We start from the raw sequence: 22,337 nt of genomic DNA on the forward strand, positions 1-22,337 counted from the left end.
TTTGCCAACTTTCTGCCTGAATTTTCACTGTTTGAAATACTGCAACCCTGGCTACTGTACAAAGATAACAGCCACCACCATTGCTCCAGCCACATCATCTGGTCGAACCAAGATTTCGCCTCTCACTCTGCTCACCGTGACCCTGCAGCCCCCTGAAATTTGCACACAAAGGAATATGACCCTCGAAATGCAAAACATTCCCTAACCCGTTTTAGAGATTTGTGTGACGCATGCCTGAGAGCGCAAGTAACCAGCCATAAGAAGAGGAAAGATGTGTGAGCATATGAAGGAGCCATTTTTAGCACCAGCAGCATATGGTTCCTGAGAAAAACGAAATGCCACCCGTCACATTCCCTCTGCCGAGTGGCTCCCTACCAACAGTGCTGCGCAAGGAACATGCTTAATTATTTAGATAACGAAAGTAAATATAATTCCAGCAGCAGATGACATCCTCACTGTTCCCCCAAATGAGACTGATATTTTTTATTGGTCTTATGTATCCTCCCTCCAAAGCACCCAGCAGGGAGATAAGAAAGGCTCTGGATGACTTCACGCATGATGTTTCTCACTCAGTGATGAGCTGATGGCTTCTGCATATAGGAAAAAAACATCATACGGCACAAATGCCGCATGGCATACACACTTTTCCAGCCTGATCCTCAATAGAAGTAGCTTGTGTCAACTCCAGGTTTTGGAGGGCTCTTGGACAAGACAGAAACCCACCCATTTCCCCCAGCTACTCCTTGCCTTCCTTGTCACTGCTCCCACTTGTGAGGCAGAAAGCCAACCAGCTCTTAGGGACCATGCTGAGGAGAGCTGCACTGAGGAAGAATGGTGGAAGCCACCCCCTCCCCTTGATCCTGATCCTGTTCCTGAATCTCCCCAGGAGCAGGAGGACAGTATAGATTTAGAACAGTGGTTTGCAGAGGGGCATGGTTCAGAAGGCAGAAGCTGGGAAATACTGGCTGGGGAACAGCTAGGAGAAGAAACACTGGGGGAGAGAGGGTTAACAGATTCATAGTTTTTGGAAAGCATTCCTCCAGCGCCCTCCCCAAGATTGAGAAGAGCTCAGAACAGAAAGTGCAGAGGGTACAAGCTCAGATTACAAGACATAGGAGTGATGTAGATTAATAGGGACGGAGGGGGTGAGAGCCTTAATTGGGAGCACTGTCATTCTAGGTAGATGGGTTCTTTGTCTCTCACTGTGATTATTAAAGAATCTAACTGGTAAGACTTTCCTTTCGTTTGATCTCTTCTTATTTACTGCCATGGGGGAAGAAGCCGATTCCCCAAAGCCTGACACCAGCAAACAAGCAGCATCCACTATTACCACTCCCCACCACCGCAGTTGCCTAAGCCAGAGCAAGAGGCAAGAGAGTAAGCAAATACGGGCAATGGGAAAAGAAGGAACATGGTCCAGGGGGCTACTGCCAGTGGCTCTCCTGCTCAGATGTGGGCCCTCATCAGACACATGATCACGTGACACCAGCCCTTGAAGTTGTTCGTTTATTATTTATTTATTTATTGAATTTATATACCACCCTATACCTGGAGGTCTCAGGGCGGTTCACAGAATAAAATCACAATCTATAAAATATAAAATCAGAACAATAACAACACACACACACCTCAAAAAAGAGCCACATTTTAAAAGGGTTTAGGATGTCCATCAGGACAACCAAAGCCCTGGTTAAAAAGGAATGTTTTTGCCTGCCGCCTAAAGGTGTCCAATGAAGGCACCAGGCAAACTTCCCTGGGGAGAGCATTCCACAGATGGGGAGCCACTGCAGAGAAGGCCCATCTATAGGTGAGAAATGGGAGTCACAGCATTCTCCTGATCTACATCCCTAAACTGGTTTGGGCACTGACAACTCAAAGCTCAAGATGAATTCACTTTCCTAGGCATCCTGTGGGTATCCTGTAAAGAGAGTGCTTGAATACTGTAGCCAGAATAGCACCCTCTGGAAATTATAAGACAATTCTCACCATCTCATTGAAAGAGATGGGTTTGCTTAATGTGGAGAAGGGATGTTTAAAAGGGAAACATCAAATACCACATACCAGTATTACTACAGAAGAAACATCAGCATGCTGAAGGGTTTTGTACCTTGGCTGTCCTTTGAAAGATGGGCCCTGGGAGGCAGGAAGGGGAGAAACACAATGCAAGATATTACCCTCTCCAGAGGACATGCTTAATGCTCCCATGGTGAGAAACTACAGTCACTTATCTTCACTGTTACAAAACAGTGGGTGGAGTCATACAGAAGCACAGAAGGGCTGCCTGAAGCCTTTAAATCATTCCCAATCTTAATCTTTTAAATGTTCCTTCTCATGGAGCATTACCAGCACAGAATGCAGATGCTGATGAGAAAGTCTACTTACATCTCCATCTACTTTCTCTCTCACTCCCTGAATGATCAAACCAAAGGAGATGGCTATGTCTCTAGAGCCCTAGTGACCAAGGAGCCATCAGAGGGAGGTGTCACAATGAAGGGCGTGTCACAAGGACCTCCGCAACCTAGCAACCACCAGCACTGAACTGGCACTACTCTCAACTGACACTACTAAGTTTCCTTATATGGCTTTTAATCCATGTTCAGCTTTTTACAATTATGCAAAATGGTACTTATTCCTTTATATTCAAGCTTCCTTTGTCCCTGTGCATTAGCTATCTAATCTACCTCTCTGCCTCTTTGGTTCAAATGCCACACACCAAAAGGGTATGGAAAGGGCTCTGTGTATTCGAAAATTCACAAAGTGATTCATTGCAGCTCCACAGCAGCCCTCTCCTTCTTTTCAGTGTCATCCTATATTGCTGAACAGTGGAAAGCCAGAAATCACCCCTTGCGTGTTTATTAATTTTATTCCCCTCCTTCACTAGCAGGTCCCAGGGCAAGTTACAACCATCTAAAATTATTATCGTTGTTGTTATTAATTAAATTTGTATACCGCCCTATGCTCACAGGTTTCAGGGTAGTTCACAGGATAAGATCACAATATAAAAATACAAAATACATAATAAAAACAAAAACAACCCAATAACCCCCCCCCCAACACATTTTAAAAGGACATTAGATGTCAATCAGATTGACCAAAGGCCTGGTTAAAAAGGAACGTTTTTGCCTGGTGCCTAAAGGTGTACAGTGGTACCTCAGATTACATACGCTTCAGGTTACAGACTCCACTAACCCAGAAATAGTGCTTCATCTTAAGAACTTTGCTTCAGGGTGAGAACAGAAATTGTGCTCTGGCGGCGCAGCGGCAGCAGGAGGCCCCATTAGCTAAAGTGGTGCTTCAGGTTAAGAACAGTTTCAGGTTAAGAACGGACCTCTGGAATGAATTAAGTATTTAACCTGAGGTACCACTGTACAATGAAGGTGCCAGGAGAACTTTCCTGGGGAGAGCATTCCACAGACGGGGAGCCGCTGCAGAGAAGGCCCTGTTCTCGTGTTGCCACCCTCCAGACCTCTCAAGGATAAGGCATGTGAAGAAGGGCCTCAGAAGATGATCTCAGGGTCCGGGTAGATTCATACGGAAAGAGGCAGTCTTTGAGGTATTGTGATCCTGAGCCATTTAAGGCTTTATAGGTTAAAACCAGCACTTTGACTTGGGCCTGGGAACTAACTGGTAGCCAGTGCAGTTGGACCAGGATCAATGTAATATGCTTAAACCGTCTTGCTCTGGTGAGCAACCTGGCCGCTGAATTCTGCACTGGCTGAAGTTTCTGCACCGTCTTCAGAGGCAGCCCTACGTATAAGACATTTAGTTACAAGTCACGGTGTGATGAGTGTGCATGCATGATCCAAACTTAAGATGAAAGAAAGAAAGAAAGTTCAAGTAAGTTGTGGTTTCTTTTTAGTTCTGAAGGAATAACCAAGACAGAGGAAAAGCAAAGCACTGCATTACACAACAGTAATACTTCAAGACAAGTGTACACCGTTAATATTTTATTCCTGTAGAATCTAAAGGCCCGCTCTTGATCCTCACAAAGATGGCGTCAGACTCAGAGAAAACATATTTCATGCAGGTCAAGACTTCTGTTCATTTAATGGTTCTGAAGCCGGAGAATATATTATTAGTATTTCCATCCTTCCATCACTGTGATAGAAGGGTTGCCATAATGATTATTATCCATGCTACTATTGAAGGAACTAAAATCTTGTCTTTCTTAAAATGTGGCAATCCTTCTCTTAAGATTGGATGCCTGTCCAATAGCCTGAATCCCACACTATCAGAATCTTGTTGCTGTTACATCCCCAATTTATCCATTAAGGAAAGACCCTCACTCAACTGAACTGTGATAGCTCTACTTTACAGTGTATTTTTAACACCTCCAAGTAGTTTATCCAGTCCTCTGCATAGACTTCATTATCGTGTTTATCATCATACCTATTCTTCAAAGGAAACATGCTTTCCTCCTTCACAGAAATAAAATTCTGTTTGCAAAAGGGTGGGGGTGAGCAAAACAAAGGCGCACAATTCTCTGCTGAATACAGTACAATAAAATGATGTTGGTGGGTGAGGATCCCAGCTCCTTTGATGGCCACACAATTGTTCTGGTACCAGAGATGCTATGTAACTTATTCAAGCAAGACCCCAGCCCCCAGTCTCCAATGCAACACAGAAGACAATTGCTCGGGCTGGTTAGATGTCCTCATGCCACCCTATTCTGTGATTGTTCCATACGCCGGCTCTGACTCACCATCTACTTTGTTTGCCTCCCTGTACATCTTGGAGATTTCCTATAATTAATTTTAGAATGGCTACATGTACAGCTTGCTGCCATTTCCAATTTGCGTCTTCCCCCCTTCAGACAGATGAGCAAAAGTGCATACACATATTGCATCAGGCAATTCCTACTTGCGCTGACTTTGATTCAATCAATACAGCTCATGCATGTCTTGTCACTGATTTGATCACAATGCAAAAGGAATCTTGCTGCTTTTGTGTGATCGCAAGATGATTCCTTTGGGCTCCAGTGTGACTATGCCTTGTAAAGATTGCTTGACCACAAGATCAGTTAATCCCCATACCTGGAAAGAAAATCAAGTCAGGATTTTTATTTTATTTTTAATTTTTGTCAGCATCCTTAATGATTTCTCTTTGCATGTGTTGGTTAATCCATTAACACTCTTGTTTTGAAACTAAAGCATATGCAATGGAGCAAAGGCCAAATGCTATGAATGGATCGTTATTCATTATTCTTCACAGAGTAGCACCCAAGCAGCTTTCCTACCAGTGAGCACTCAATAAATAATTGAAACAGGCTTGAATAATACATAGGAAGCTTCCCACCTCCTTTGTTTCAGTCACATCAGTCTCAATGGAAATTCGGCAAGTTTAGCATTATGGATCCTGATGTGGATGACTAGTGTACATAACAAAACAACAGCACATTCTCAAAGCAAATTGCCAAACGTTGACGTTTCCGTTCCCTGTTTTTACAGTTACAGCTGTAAATATTTGCTCAGAAAAGAGAGCTAAATCTGGAGCATATCACTTAGGCTCAGAGGTTGCTGTACCTTGCAGGTCTTCGGCTAACCGTCTTTTAAAATAAAGTAAGGGCCAGACATTGACACATCTGCACAAGCCATTTAAAAACATGCCTTCCTGTGCCTTCGGCTGCTGATCCACTGAGAGACAACTGCTCTGGGCTCTTTGTCAACACTTACCAAGCTGAAGCCATTCCATCTGGCTGCAAAGCAGAGGGAAAGGGGAGAAGCAGATTGCTCCGCTGACTTTGCTGACAGACCACTGACCTTTGCCTCCACCTCAGAAGTCAGTCGCCACTCCAGCAAGCTATCTGAATTGTCTCAGTTCCAGCTGTTTGCTATAAGAGCTGTAGCTTTAATAACTGCTGGCCAAGCTCACTTTCACCACTTCCTTCCTCCTTCATTTTGTGTCCTGTCTTTAAAAATCTAAGCCTACTTTTTATTAAGCAGCCACACTGGGTGCTGTTTTGGCTAAAGAGCAAAAAGCATTTTGAGAGACTGAAGCTCAATACAGAGCTTGGGTGGAGTTAAGCACAGTGCTTGCTTCTTGGTACTGCAACCATGCACAGTTCTCTTTAAATCTACCAAAGTTACGGAGGGGGGGGAGCAGCATTTGCATTGCTTCATCCATGACGCGGGTGGCGCTGTGGGTTAAACCACAGAGCCTAGGACTTGCCGATCAGAAGGTCAGCGGTTCGAATCCCCGCGATGGGGTGGGCTCCCGTTGCTCACTCCCTGCTCCTGCCAACCTAGCAGTTCAAAAGCATGTCAAGTGCAAGTAGATAAATAGGTACCTCTCCGGCCGGAAGGTAAATGGCGTTTCCGTGTGCTGCTCTGGTTTGCCAGAAGCAGCTTAGTCATGCTGGCCACATGACCCAGAAGCTGTATGCCTGCTCCCTCGGCCGATAAAGCAAGATGAGCGCCGCAACCCCAGAGTCGGCCACGACTGGACCTAATGGTCAGGGGTCCCTTTACCTTTTATCCATGATATTTCTATGCTATAACTTTTCGGAGGGGGCTGTTATTTGAGAAAATAGTCTCAAGACTCCAAACAAGCAAGGTTGCTGTAGTAAAATCTTCTGAGGGGCAGATGGGGCTTGTCAACCTGGGAAGGTAGCCCATCTAGGAGAAGGAAATAAAGTCTTAGCTTGGTTCTCGAATTTAATCCATTCCAGGAGTCCATTCGACTCCCAGAACAGTTTGAGAACCAAGGTGTGGCTTCTGGTTGGCTGCAGGAAGCTCCTGCAGCCAGTCAGAAGCCTTGGAAGCCACACAGGATGTGCGGCTTACAAAAATCATTCAAAAACCTGAATGCTCACTTCTGGTTTTCGATCGTTTGGGAGCCAAACGAGTTTCAAGGCGTTTGGCTTCAGAAATTCCACTGTAAAGCAAAGCCAAAAAAAAAAGCAGGCAAAAAGAAATAGGCAATTCCACAACAACACAAAGCCAAAAAGTTTTATATTGTCAGTTAAAACAGGACACTTTTGGTTTGTTTTTTTAATCTGCATAAGGAAAGCCAGATGAATAGAGGCTGAGAGAAAAAAATGAGCCAGCATTCTGCTGTGAAGCACAGCGCTTCAAGGGATGTATTGTGCTTCTCCTTGTATCACAGTTCCTTATTCAGCAGTAGTAGAAAGTGCCTTTGGTTTTTTAAAGAAGATTTGAGAATATTTTGCCTCCATTTCAGAGCAGAAGAGCTGCAGCGAAGTATGGATGAGCAGACCAATGATTTGGAGCCTCCACTTCCTGCAACAAATATTTTTGAAGACACATTTCAAGCAATTATGGGGAATTTGTAGCTGTGGTCATTGGCTAGGGCTGAAGGGAGCCGGAGCCCAACAGGAAATGGAGGGTCACAGGTTTGTGGAGAGGTCAGAGTTCATCATGGATGGAGCTCATACTTGCATTGATCATTCATGCCTTTGCCAAATAAAGGCTTTTGTTTGTAGTTAATGCCAATCAATGAATGGCAGCTGTTTCTTGGCTAGCTATATTAGAATTAATCTTGAGTGTGCTGATAAATCGTTGTACCTTTATTACATCAGTCAAGTAAAATAAACACATCATTTTAATGAGTTTCCTAAGCACTAGTTTTTGCATTGTGCTTTGTCTACTGAGATGCTGTGCAATTCATTTGGGAACAATCATGTCAAAAATTGGGAATATTCACTTCAGAGGAACGGTAACATTAAAGAAAGAGATAAATAGGTAGAGGAAATGAAAAGATTCTTTACACATTTCTAACCTCTTTACCTTCATGTAACTACCAAACCATAGTCTATCAGTACATCTGAATGTAGCCAAAGTCTATGCAGACATAACAAAAGCCTATTCACAGATTTAGGACACACAAAATGGAACCATTTCTTCACACAACCAATAGTTAACTTCTGGAACTAACCGCTGCAAAGCGTGCTGATAGCTGGTGGCTTACATGCCTTGAAGGCAGCCCTGTTTGGGGAAGTTTTTAATGTTTGATGTTTTACCGTGTTTTAATATTCTGTTGGGAGCCGCCCAGAGTGGCTGGGGAAACCCAGCCAGATGGGTGGGGTATAAAAAATAAAATTATTATTATTATGAAAGTGGGGTTAGAGAAAGGCTTTTGACAGCTCTTGGCTGCCTGCCCCTCCTCGATAAGGGTATCCTGTTAAAGGGATCTGGGGGTGTGGATCCTGCACAAAGCCCTCGGGGTGCCCCTATTTGATGTAAGTCTTAGGGCTCCCCCTGTTGGTGGTTTACCCTTAGTTTGCCTCCATGCAGATGGGCAGAAGTCAAGATTTAGCTTGGCTTCACCCAATGCCTAAGCCAAATGGTTCACATCTGTAACCAATAAAGTTGTGGCCTGTTTTAGCCCATGAAGCTAAATACTCGTGTCTGTGTGTTCATTAATCAATAGGAAACTGCAGGGCACAGGGCCTTGGCTCATAAAGGCTTTTGACAGCTCTTAGCCCTCTTGGCTAAATGGAACTTCCACGATCAGAGGTTTGGTACTTCTGAATATCAGTTTGAGTAGCAAACAATGGCTGAGGTTTGACTCTCACTATGTTCATGGGCTCTCCAGAAGCATCTGACTGGATGTTCCTGGAAAGAGGAAGATGGACTAGAAGAATTTTCCACCTGACCCTGCAACATAGGCATGCATATGTGCCCAAGCACCCCCCAATGTTTCAAAAAACCAGGGATTGTGGCAAGGAGGAGAGTAAGGTAAAAAAAAAAAGGTAAAGGACCCCTGGACAGTTAAGTCCAGTCAAAGGTGACTATTGGGTTGTGGTGCTCATCTTGTTTTTCAGGCCAAGGGAACCAGCGTTGTCTACAGACAGCTTTCTGGGTCATGTGGCCAGCATGACTAAACTGCTTCTGGCACAATGGAACACCATGATGGAAACCAGAGCACACAGAAACACCGTTTACCTTCCCGCCACAGTTGTATCTGTTTATCTACTTGCACTGGTGTGCTTTCGAACTGCTAGGCTTGCAGAAACTGGGACAGAGCAATGGGAGGATTCTGTCGCGAGGATTCGAACCACCGACCTTCTAATTGGCAAGCCCAAGAGGCTCAGTGGTTTAGACCACAGTGCCACCCGCATCCCTCGGAGAGAGTACAGAGCGCCAACCCAGCTCCCTCAGCTTCCATGACTGTCGGAGAAGCAGCAGTGGGAGAGAGACAAAGGTAGAGGGAAGACTACAAAAGGCTGGAGTGGAACTGCAGCTTCTGCCTGTGTCAGACTCTGTCTCATGGCTATGTTTCCATCTAAGTTCCACTTGCCACCTTTGGCTATGCTGGCCAAGGATGGCGGGAGTTGTGGTTCATGTTCAACAGCATCTGGCAAGCCAAAGGTTATGTACTTCTGCCATAGCATCCAGGAGAGGGGTGGGGAAACTCAAGCCTGGGGTGGGACAAATGCCTCCCTCCTCTCTATGCATACATAGCTGTCAACTTACAGATTTGAAAATAAGGGATCAGCAGCCAAAATAAGGGATTTTCCGAACACAGATATGTTCAACTTCTGAGCCCCTCCAAGCCAAGGCAGAAAGCCCAGCCAGCAGCCAAACGAAGCCTCAAGCAGTGGTTCCCACAGCGCAGCAACCCGACAAAGGGGATGCAGCAAGGAAAACCACCGTCACCTCTCCGCTGGGCAGCGCTGAGCAAAGGTGAGTCCCCAGGCAACGTGGCTGATTTGATCGGCACAAGGCATGCAAGCTCCCCCCCCCCCAGTTGTTCTTAGACTCCTTATTGGGTGAGCAACGCAGCCAAGCAACACAGTTGGAGCCTCCCTCCTCCCTGGCCGGCAGGGAGGGACGGAGGGAGAGGAGCTGCTTCCTTTGAAACCTGGGAAATTTAAGGGACATCATCAATAAGGGACAGCAGCGGGACACAGTGCTGGGATAAGGGACTTTCCCGCCAAATAAGGGACGGTTGACAGCTATGGCATACACAAGCCACACACCTTCACCAGGCCTGCTCTACTCCCTCCTTAAGTGCACAACAGAGGCAGTGTCTTTTGCTTGCCTGGATGAAAAGCAGTGTGGACTGTGTATGTATAGAAACTTCAGATATTCGCATGGCTGAAATGCCTCTTGTACATAGATAAGTGTTCTATCCATTGCTCCACCCCCTTTTGCCTCTGGCCCCGCCTACTCAGAAGGTTTCCCATGAGGGCACAGCTGCTTGACTGGCACTCAGAAAGCTCCACACTAAAGAGATTTATATTACTATTATTTGTCACAGCCACAAAGAAACGCCACTTATTGGCAGCTCTATAGGGGTAGAAGGAAAGCATATGCATATTAACACATCGCAATCTGTTTTAACAACTGAGATTCTTTTAGCAATTAGCAAAGCATTATTTTGCAGTTAGGATGTACACAAGTGGTTTCCCCCACTCCCTCCTTAAGAGTGCTATTTTTCTCTCTCTTTTTTAATTAGAATGGAGTGAATCATGCAAAATAATTTGCTTCTTATATTATTGGCTTTGTGTTTGTGAGTAAGCTCCAATTATCTCAAATGTGTTATTTTTTCTTCTTTTTGACATTAAGAAGCCAAAATATTTTTCCCCAAAACCAAATTAGTTGAGTGGTGCCTGTACCAGTGTGAAAATGGGTTTGAATGAGAGAGAGAGAGAGAGAGAGAGAGAGAATGCAACTTGATAAATTTCTACCATTGGTAGTTGTGAAATACATGTTTTAAGAACTGAACAAAAGAAGACTGGGTTTAATGGCTTGTTGTGGATGGAATGAAACAGGTCAGTTTCCTCCAGGTTGATGGGGACCCGGTGGCTCCCTCAGAGAAAGCCCATATTTGTCTACTCAAAAGTAAACCCCATTGAGTTCAATGGGGCTTACACCCAGGATGCTGGGTACAGCATTACAGTTGGGAAGGGCCATAGCTCAGTGGCAGAGAATTTGTCTTTCAAGCAGAAGGTCTCAGGTTTAATAATAATAATAATAATAATTTATTTATACCCCGCCCATTGAACTGGGTTTCCCCAGCCACTCTGGGCAGCTCCCAACAGAATATTAAAAACACAATAAAACATCAAACATCATATATATATATAGAGAGAGAGAGTGTGTAAATATTGTTTAATATAAACAATTAATATATTTAAGGGTAAGCGCGCTCCTAAATATAATGAGACCTTCTCCTGAATAAGTATGCACTGAATCAGGTTGCCAGGCTGAGATCTGTACAACAGGATTGCAACTCCATGTGCACTGACCTGAGATGAAGCCCTGCTCAGGTCAAAATGCAGGGCAAGCCTTACTTGTGCCTAAAGGCAAAGGCAAAGGACCCCTGACAGTTAAGTCCAGTGGGTTGTGGCACTCATCTCGCTTTATTGGCTGAGGGAGCCGACATTTGTCCGCAGACAGTTTTTCCAGATAATGTGGCCAGCATGACTAAGCCGCTTCTGGCGAAACCAGAGCAGAGCATGGAAATGTCGTTTACCTTCCCGCCGGAGCGGTATCTATTTATCTACTTGCACTGTGATGTGCTTTCTTTGACTGCTAGGTTGGCAGGAGCAGGGACCGAGCAACGGGAGCTCACCCCGTCACGGGGATTCAAACCGCCGACCTTCCGATCGGCAAGCCCTAGGCTCAGTGGTTTAGACCACAGCGCCACATGCGTCACTCTTGTGCCTACTCATAAGCAAACATTGTTAACTTCATTGAGACTTACTCCCAGGTAAATGCATATTGTACAGGAGCGCAGTCTTAAATATATTCAGGGAGGTATCCAGTTGTCCAATACCACAGTAGGGAAAATACCTCTCTCGCACTGACACATTATTATTGCTTTCAGTATTTTGTTGCTTATATATACACAGAGCAGCTCTGGGTCAGGTTAGAGGGAGAGAATAAGGAGAGCTGGCCCGTTTCGCCTCACAGGGTCTGAGGAAGACACAAGTGCCTTTGCTGTTTGTTTTCATGTATGCCTCACAGCAACAAAAAAAAGCTGGCTACTGAAGCTGCTTTAAGAAGTCCTGAATGTTGTTGAGGGCCACCAAAAATGGCCACAAGGGCTGAATGTGCCCCCCAGGCTACATGTTGGAGCATTCTGTTATAGAGGTTGCTGGGCAGCAAGTTCCATCACCCCTGACCATAGGTCATGCTGGCTAGGTCTGTTGTGACCTGCAGTCCAGAAACACCTGGAGGGGCACAGATTCCCCACCCCAGTCCTACACAATCGCATCCTGGGTAGGTCTAACCACACTCAGCTGGAAATAAATTGCATCGCTTTGGGTGGAATTGATTTGCACATAATGATATGCTGAGAATCACAGCCTTTGATTCCCCCAAACAAAAGACGTCTTGTGAAAAATACCTCTTTTGTTCCGTATACCAACTGACAAAAGCCCAAAGAATGGGCTTTAGAAACATGTCTCTTTTCTCTGAGGATGTAGGTTAGAAGGAGATGTTCTGATGCTTGCAAGCAACTTACGCATTTCACATTGGTTCTAGCACATTTCCCAGACCAGCTATGTGCTTGGAATATTTGCGGTGGTACACATGAAAGGAAAGGGCCTGAAAGAGAAGCAGTGTAGAGCAGTTCCATTGTGTTTATAGTAGTCACCAACAGGGGTGGCTGTGACTAAGGGCAAGGGCCTCTCCAAGTGGGGCTCAGAGGGACTCCTGTCTGAAAATTGGAAAACCAGTGCCAGTCAGACAGCCTTCAGCTAGATGGACCAATAGTTTGACTGCGCACATATCACCAAAAGAAGGGAGGGAGGAAAGGGAGAGGGGAATGAAGGTACAGATTTGCATAAATAATAATAAAATAATAATAATTTCTTATTTATAACCCGCCCATCTGATTGGGTTTCCCCAGCCACGCTGGGTGGCTCCCAACAGAATATAAAAAATATGATAAAACATTTTAAACTTCCCTAAACAGGGCTGCCTTCAGATGTCTTCTAAAAATCAGATAGTTGTTTATTTCCTTGACATCTGATGGGAGAATGTTCCACAGGGTGGGTGCCACTACCGAGAAGGCCCTCTGCCTGGTTCCCTGTAACCTCACTTCTCATAGTGAGGGAACCGCCAGAAGGCCCTCGGAGCTGAACTATGGGGGTGGAGACACTCCTTCAGGTATACTGAGCCGAGGCTGTTTAAGCCTTTATGGTCAGCTCCAACACTTTAAATTCTGCTCGGAAATGTACTGGGTGCCAATGAAGGTCTTTCAGGAACAGTGTTATATGGTCTTGGCGGCCACTCCCAGTCACCAGTCTAGCTGCCGCATTCTGGATTAGTTGTAGTTTCCGGGTCACCTTCAAAGGTAGCCCCACGTAGAGCGCATTGCAGTAGTCCAACCGGGAGATAACTAGAGCATGCACCACTCTGGGGAGACAGTTTGCAGGCAGGTAGGGTTTCAACACTTGCTTATTCAAATTTATGTGCATAGCTGCAAATTAAGAACTAGTAATTGTAATCTAAATTGAAACTGAAGGCATCTACCCATGGTGGAGAAGTCTGTGGACAACTCTGGTGCCCTTGATTTCCATTTTTTAGAGTTAGAGTTGTATAAAGCTTAGAGTTGCATCCCTGGCTCTGCTCACTTTTGCATCTGGCCCCTCCCATCGCTGATATGCAGCTCTCAGAAAGTTGTCTTTGAGGCAGTGTGGTCCCTGGGCTGCAAAAGTTGCCCCACCACCACCCCTGATGTACAGGAAGTGATAGGCTCACCTATCCATTCTTAAGGAAATCAGCCCTGTGTGCTCACTGGAAGGACAGACCGTGAAGCTGAGGCTCAATACTTTGGCACCTCATGAGAAGAGAAGACTCCCTGGAAAAGGCCCTGATGTTGGGAAAGATGGAGGGCAGAGAACAAGATGGTTGGACAGTGTTCTTGAAGCTACCAGCATGCGGGAGGCAGTGGAAGACAGAAGAAGAAGAAGAAGAAGAAGAAGAAGAAGAAGAAGAAGAGGAGGAGGAGGAGGAGGAGGAGGAGGAGGAGGAGTAGTAGTTTGGATTTGATATCCCGCCTTTCACTCCCCTTCAGGAGTCTCAAAGCGGCTAACATTCTCCTTTCCCTTCCTCCCCCACAACAAACACTCTGTGAGGTGAGTGGGGCTGAGAGACTTCAGAGAAGTGTGACTGGCCCAAGGTCACCCAGCAGCTGCATGTGGAGGAGCGGAGACACGAACCCGGTTTCCCAGATTACGTGACTACCGCTCTTAACCACTACACCACACTGCCTGGTGTGCTCTGGTCCATGGGGTCACGACTAAACGACTAAACAACAACAACAAAAGCTTTATAGTCTGGAGTGGTTAAAGATAGGGAGCTTTGCACAAAACTTTCTCCCTCTATTACCTTAACAATTCAGGTGGGGGGCACAGCTGAGCAGTAGGGGACATCCTTTGCCTTTGGGAGGCCTCAGCCTTGGTCCCTGACACCTCCAGTTAGAAGGAGGAGGAGGAATGAGAGAGCCTTTGCTACTGCTCGAGCACACAGTACATAGTAAATAGTCTGACCAGCTCCAAGGCAGCTGTTTCTATTCACCAAGACAACATCCACAAAGCTGAAATAGGAATAAAGGTCATAAAGTATAACGACAAATGAAACTGATACGGAAATTAAAAACACCATTGCCAATTACATTACTGCTCGGCCTATTGTTCTCAAAACGTGACGTCTGTCTCCCTAGGGATGTGAATGGACATTAATAATTGGCGAAGTGAATAGAGAGGCTCTTGCTGGAACCGCTGGACCCTTTCCGCATCTGTTTGTGTTTGCAATGCGATAACTGTGTTGAACATTGCGATAGCAGAAGGAAAGTTGGGGCACAAGCGCTCTACTTTTAAAAGCCAGCTTAGCATTCACATCCATCTGGGAGAGGTGTACAGTGGTACCTCGGGTTAAGTACTTAATTCGTTCTGGAGGTCCGTTCTTAACCTGAAACTGTTCTTAACCTGAAGCACCACTTCAGCTAATGGGGCCTCCTGCTGCCGCCACACCGCTGGAACACGATTTCTGTTCTTATCCTGAAGCAAAGTTCTTAACCTGAAGCACTATTTCTGGGTTAGCGGAGTCTGCAACCTGAAGCGTCTGTAACCTGAAGCGTATGTAACCCGAGGTACCACTGTATAGAGAAAAATATAAAGAGCCTTTCTCTCTCTCTCTCTCTCTCTCTCTCTCTCTGGAAGATGGAGACATTGCATGTGAACATCACATTAGCCTGAAGTACCTCCACCCAATTTCAGAGTACTACAGATATTTTAGGCTACAAGTCCCTTCAGCCTTGATCAGCATGGCCAAAGGATGGTGGGAGTGGTCAGCCAAAATGTTTGAAGGACCCGGGAAGGATTGGCATAGCAGGCTGTGCGGATGTCATTGGCCCAAAGATAAAGTCCCTACCAGAGAAAAATGGCACATCAAGTTGATGGATTATGCCAAAATGGCTAAAATGATTGGAAGAATCAGAAATCAGGAAAACCAAAATGTTAATAAGGAATGGGGGAAATCTACAACCTATCTTAAAATCCATTGTAAACAGTTAAAATCGTTAGTAGGATTGGAATGACACTTGTAGTTTAATGGTGAATTTTGGGACACAGTGGAGAGGTAAAAGATTTGGATTATCATAAAAGATGCAGGAGGAAATGATTGCCAATAGGACCCACGAAGGGGAGGAGGGAAGTCCAGGAGATTCTCTGGAATCTTGTTTCTATGATTTATGTTGGATATGTGACTGTAAAATTTTAATCTGAAAACCATACACACACACACCCCATCCCAAAAGAAAAAGAAAAAAGGAAGGATTGCCACTAAGCTCAATGGGACCAATAGCATCTTCAGGTGTTTAGTTATGGTAGCTCTATGGCTGAAATGGGGCTAATGAGAATAAAGAGGGAGGTATCAGCATGCTGGCATGAAAGCCAAGGTTTGCATAAGTAGGTTGGGGACTTAGGGTGAAGAAACCTAAGGCCCGCAGAGATTTAAAAAATAATAATTCTGAAATGTCCCCAAGGACAGGATGAAGCAGACTCAATGGCCATGAGATTCTAGCTGAACGTTAGAGGGGGGAATGGAAAACCAGGAGGGGATAGAAATGGAACAGAAGAATGGACGACTGGCTTACCAGAACACCAAAAAAAGAAGAACCTTGCAGGAACAGACCAGTGACCTATCTAGTCCAGCATTCTGTTCTCACAGTGGCCAAGCAGATGCCTATTGGGAGCTGACAAGCAGCACATGAGTGCAACAAGATCACTCTACGCTGCAACATTTTGTTGCAGCAGGTTCCACTTGTCCATGCTAACTGTCTGCAGAGGCACCTGCCCTTATCCTTTCCAGCTCCACTCACATGGTTGTGTTGAGAAGCATCACCCAAGTGGGAAGCTGCCAACATGAAGCATGTATCGCATCTGAGGAATGATGGGTAATTGTTTCTTTGGCTGAAAGCGCATCATTAGAAAGTGCTGCTCTTCCCTGTGAAACTGCTGCAATGACTCTCAAGGCTTAGGTATACAATATGCAAATTAACTAATTAGATGTATGCAGCCCAGCCATTCATGAAGGCCCTGGCAAAATTAAGAGAGCATGTAATCTTCCATTTAAGCAAAATAAAATTAATGCACTGTAAGATATATTTAGGACACGGGTGGCGCTGTGGTGTAAACCACTGAGCCTCTGGGCTTGCCAATCAGGAGGTTAGCAGTTCGAATCCCCATGACGGGGTGAGCTCCCATTATTCGGTCCCAGCCTAGCAGTTTGAAAGCACATCAAAATGCAAGTAGATAAATAGGTACCACTCTGGCGGGAAGGTAAATGGCATTTCCGTGCACTGCTCTGGTTCGCCAGAAGCGGCTTAGTCATGCTGTCCACATGACCCGGAAAAACTGTCTGCGGACAAACGTCAGCTCCCTCGGCCAGTAAAGCGAGATGAGTGCCTCAACCCCAGAGTCGTTTGTGACTGGACTTAACTGTCAGGGGTCCTTTACCTTTAAGATATATTTTGATATGATATGATTTGTTATTTTTACCCCAGGTTTTATGTCCATGGACTCATAATGCGGCTTGTGAGAATAAAAGCAACAAAACATAAATAGCAATCATGAAAACAAAGAGGCTAAAATGGCAGCAGATCAAAAGCGATAGACTCTTTCCCAACAAAGCTGCTGTTGTTCATGGTCCAGCTCAGCCTTGGTTGAGAACTTGCTTCTAGAACTGATGCTGAGTTGAAAGACTTGACAAGACCACCTCCCAGCAAACCACTATTCTAGGAGCAGTCAGTGTGGTGCCCTACAGGTATTTTGGACTACAACAGCCCCATCATAACATGGCCAGTGGTCAAGAATGATGGCGGCTGTAATCCACAATGTCTGAAGGCTACCATTGGCTACCTTTGAGAAGCATCTTAACCAAGCTTGCTAGGTTGCCTTAAGCCATTGGATGACTGTGAAACCATCTATGTCCAATGACACTTGTGCAAAATCACACCCTTCATATTTGAGAAGCAACAGCAACTTTTTGTGTTTCCACTGGAAAGGCATAATTTAGAGGTGCTTTTTTTTAAGGTGTCCTCCTTCTTCCACCAAGCCCTTCTTCCTTATCTAGCTGTTCAAAGGAGTCTCTTTCAAAATGGAGGAAATTAAGCAGTGAGATCCCCCAAGGACCTGTATTGGAGATGTGCGATTTAACGTACGATGCAATCCCCTACATCTTTATTCAGAAGTTAAGTATCATTGTGTGCTTAGGATTGCAACCTTATTCATACATTATCTGGAGTTACAGGAACAAACAGAATGGTAGCCGAAGTTGCTCAAGAAGGATCTCTCCAAACCGGATGAATGGGCAACAAATCAGCAAATGAGATGCAATGTGATCAGAAAGTCAAGTATATTGCACCAGGAAACATCTCCACACATACACTCATTTGTATGTGTGCCTCTATAATGTTTGTGCCTGTGAAAAGTTGTGCATTGGGTAGCTACAGCTGTATTTAACATGGTCTACACACTATAAGGAAGCTCATGTCCTTGGAAAAGGTGAGGACAGTTGGATAGATTGTTCAGAAATTATAGGATGAGCTATTTGGGAAGGAGTACTTGACATTGATTTAAATATAAACAGCATTTATATAGCCGCACTATGACAGGAGTTATCTGTGTACCTCTCAAAGCAAAACATACAGCAGTTGGGATTTTACAGATACTTTGTTATATAGAATCCATATAGTGTCTTGATAAATCAGACAACGGTTATTTCCCTCTTTTAATATGGACAAGATTTGTGAATAATTCCTGCCATCCACCTTAAGTCCTTGAGATGAGTTGGTCTAAAATTCAGGCAGAGAGACTGCACACCATTAATTATGAAGTATACTGTGGGCCTACTTATTCTCAGGTGATAAAGTTTGCACACAGTGGCACTTTTAAGGAAGCATTTCTCTGAAACAACCCCCCCCCCAAGAGAAAACTGCCAATATTACCGTGGGATAGGGGGGAAATGCTAGCTGAAGTGTTTTATAAACTTCGGGAATGTTCATGCGGTAGTAAAGTCCCAGAGTATAGACTTTAGGATGTCAAAAATAAATGGATGTACATCTTGGTCCTTTATTTGTGTAAAACAAAGTGCCCAAAGCTTTACAGTATAAGCCCACACGATAACCTTAAAAAGGTGCTTTATTATTAAGCATAAATTTCACAGAAATGAAATAAAATCTGAAAATTTCTGAGCTTGCCCAACTGCAGCTGAAGTTAAATATATACTTAAATGTAGGCAAAACAATTCCCTTTTCCAGTGGAAGGTTTGTTTGTTTTTATCTCACATACAGTATATCTTTTCTCAGTTTACTCCTATTAAAATCAGCTCAACATACAATGGCAAAACAGCATTTATGAATCACAGAGAAAAGGGCTTTTAGATGGTCTCTTTCCCTTCTGGGGTGCATCCCAGCCCACCATTAGCAATTCTGAGAATGTGAAGGCAGTGGACAACTTAAGCTTTCAAATCTCCAAGCCATACTTGTGGGGGAAACAACTGAGCCTGCTGGGAGATCCTTGCAGAAACATGTTTCTCAATCAGAACTAGAAGATAAAGGAGTAGGAATTTCCATAGGCAGTGAAGCCAACCCTGCAAAACCATCTAAGCTCCTTATTCCCCACAGAGAGGAGAAACCAAGGACTTACTGCTGAATTTATTCTCCTACAGTAGAAAGCAAATGCACATCTTGTAAATAATGCATGGTGATTTTCTTTTTGTCCTTCAAAAGGGCGTGTGGGGATGGGAAGAAAGGATACATATAAGGAAGAGATGCACTGCTTCCTAGCGATTGCTTTGCAGTTGGGTCTCATATTTGGGGGTGGGGGGGCGATCTTCAATTCCAAACTCACCAACTGGAGAGAAAGTGCCACTAAGCTCAATGGGACCAAGTGCAATAAGCTTTACAGAGCATGCCACACATATCTCTGTTGCTAGTTTCTGTAGCTTTTAACTCAAGAAGGTCACCAGCAAAACCCTATTCACATCCACATCAAAAATAAGTCCCATTGACTTCAGTGGAGCTCACTCCCAGGGAAGTGGGCACAGAGTTTCCACCCAACCCTTAAAGAAAAAGAAACTAATTCCATGGCCACCATTCGTTCTGCAAAGAGGAAATGGTGCTCTGATAAGATATTGCTGCTCACAATGGAAGGAAATGAATTTGCACTCCCAGCTCCTTGTGCGAAGGCAAACGGGAAGAGGCTGACATTCACTTGGAGTTACACCCTTCCAATGGGCAGAATAACTTTGTGGATCCAGGTACACATCTGGAGGATAACCTATTATATATTTTATATATATATATATTTTTATACCCCTTCCCAGAGTATTCTCAACATCTAGCTTGCCTCCACTTATTTCGCCTAATAGTTTAGAAATCTCCTGCATCTGGTGTCCATTTCGTTTACCGGGGGCTACCATGAAGAAAAAGAGTCTCACAAACTAGCTGTGCAATGAGCTGCATCTCTGAAACAGGATGTGAAATGAAAGTAAGGGAAAAGAATCCGAAATATGCATTTGGCAGAGAAGCACATCTAAAGAGTCTGACCCAAAGAAACTTGGCTTTTTAAAAATAGGGGCTTACGCAGAGGATCTCTTCCCCAAAGCTCCAGCAACTGAACCACATCGCTGTTTAATAGAAGAGAAACTTTGGCAATGCTAAATACCACCTTATCTATCAGACAGCAATGGAATAAAGCCAGGGTCGCCACGCATTTTGCCTTCCTTCTCCTCTGTTGAGCTGAGGCACCTTTGGTCTGCGTGCCACAAGTTAGGCTGACTTATTATGCTACTTTGATGTGATTTCCCTCTCAACCTCCTCCGCTCGATGCACAGACTTTCAAGAGCCTGATACAATTCCCAGGGAACAGGGGAACACCCATTAACCACAATGGAAGTTAGATCAGGTCTTCCTTGCATAACTGCCAGCAGGGTGGTGGAGGGGAAAGCTGCAATGGGCTGCCTGCTTCTATGCACATATTTATTGCTCTATTTTTTCTAGGTACTTCACAGGAGCTGCTCTGACCAGGAATGTTTCATAAGACCAAATGCTGGGTGTTTAGCAGTCTAGATTAATCAGATACACAGCAGTCTCCTGGTTTACATAAAGAGAGTGAGATATTGGTTTCAACTTCAGGAGAAGCAGAAAGGAGATGTTTGTAAGGCTCTTTGAAGCCAGAAATTAGTAGCATGCATATATTCATCAAGCGAGTTTTCTTGCCTTAAGGTCCCTTGCTCCTCTTCTTAGACATCACATTTCTAACCTTAGCTTTCAGCTTGTTTGTTACAGCCTAGCATTTCATTTTATCACATTCACACTGCAACTGCATGAAATTTAAATTTTAATCCCAGGTGCAAACTCTTTGTGTCCAGCTGTTCTTGGCAGAAATGTTTTTAAAGCAAGTCTCATGGCTAAAGGCAGCTTCATCTCCGGATTTGCATGCACAAGTGAGTTCCTCAGTTATGATTAGCATTCTGGTTACCCAGAAAAAAATGCCTCCTGCAGGCATTTCAGCAGGAGAGTGAAACCAGAGGGCGGCTGTGTTTTGCCAGCAATTATAACAGGTTACCAAACTCACCAGGTGAGGCAAGCACCAATTGGCACTGGTCTTAAACCCTACAGTGCCATGCTTAGCTGGCAGTGGGGTCTTTGAACAGTCACTATCTGAACCTGCTGCATCTAAGAAACTGAAGAAGCAGAAGAATTAGCCATGAGGATTTGCTCCGCCTCCCCTTCTAACTTGGAGAACATAATCACAGAAGTGCGTGCATTTGGCTGCTAGTGGCTACAAGAACATAATGTGCACCCATCATTCAAAAGACTGCAAAAAATGAAAATCTAGGTAGAGCATTTTGGTTTCAGAGCAGCCATCCACCAATAAGAGTTTCAAAGAACTCTGTCTTTTAAAAAAATACCCCTTTTGCTCCTGTAAAATGCATGTACAGATCTCTCCAACTTTGCAAGGTGATTCTATCAGCATCATGCACAATTGTGGTTTTTTTTAAGAGGGTGGGTGTATTTTGTAATAAATAAATAAACAAACAAATAAGCACGAGAGAGAGGACCTTACCTTTCTGACCCCATTAAAGCCATATTCTGCAGCAAGTTGCTTGGCTTCTGCTTCTCCCCCTTTGTGAAACTCAACCCAGAAATGATTCGTGTAGATGGGTCTTTCGGAGGCAGAGGCAAAACGAAGCAGCCCTATGAAAAAGAGGCCGGCTGTCTTCCAGTGTGGAGCAGCGTCTGCCTTCATGGCTCTTTCGGACAGGGAGTGCAAGGGAATGGTGGCTGAGTATGAGAACTGAAAATAACGGTAAGCAAAAGGAAGAGGATATAAATAATATAATGTCGACTTTGGGGTGGGGGAGGCTGATCAACCGGCGAGCTGAAGGCAGCAGATCAACCGGTGCTGTGGCTTAGCATGTCTGTGCCTGGAGAAGAGGGGGAATCCGATGGGCTGGCAGCTCGTGAAATTATGCTGATGTGTGGTGTGCGCGCGTGTGTGTGTGTGTATGTATGTGCGCGCGCGATGCCAGATCTGCATTTTTCAGCTCCTCCTCGTCTCTAACACAGCGAGGCGGCTAAAAGAAAGCACCAACCCGAGCGAGGTGGGGCTGCGGGGCTGCCAATCGCGGCCAGGCAAGAGGGTGTGCGCTCCTCCCTCCTCTGCCTCCCAGCCGAACGCGCTGGCTGGAGGGCTGGCACCCAGGACAGGCAAACCTTCCTAGCGGCGGCGACTTGCCTGATTCAGCACCTTGGAGAATTCCTCCATTTCTCCAAGCCCTGCGCGGGAGGAAGGAGAAGCCTAAGCAGGGGAAGGAGAAGTCCAAGGAGAGGGAGATAGATAAGCCCTCCAATCA

At 44.9% G+C, this 22,337-nt stretch overlaps 1 protein-coding gene across 1 annotated transcript in view; it reads right to left on the reverse strand.

Annotated features, from left to right (window-relative positions):
- PCSK2 (proprotein convertase subtilisin/kexin type 2) overlaps nt 1–22,037 on the reverse strand; it is a 126,334-nt gene extending 104,297 nt beyond the window's left edge. The window contains exon 1 of the mRNA XM_082215540.1: nt 21,548–22,037. Within this exon, the coding sequence (XP_082071666.1) occupies nt 21,548–21,730 (183 nt within the window). The 5' untranslated portion in view covers nt 21,731–22,037. The remainder of the gene's footprint in view (nt 1–21,547) is intronic.
- Between the last annotated feature and the right edge of the window lie 300 nt (nt 22,038–22,337).

The sequence above is a fragment of the Podarcis vaucheri genome (genome assembly GCF_965113315.1).
Source record: "Podarcis vaucheri genome assembly, chromosome: 3".
Lineage (NCBI taxonomy): Eukaryota > Metazoa > Chordata > Lepidosauria > Squamata > Lacertidae > Podarcis > Podarcis vaucheri.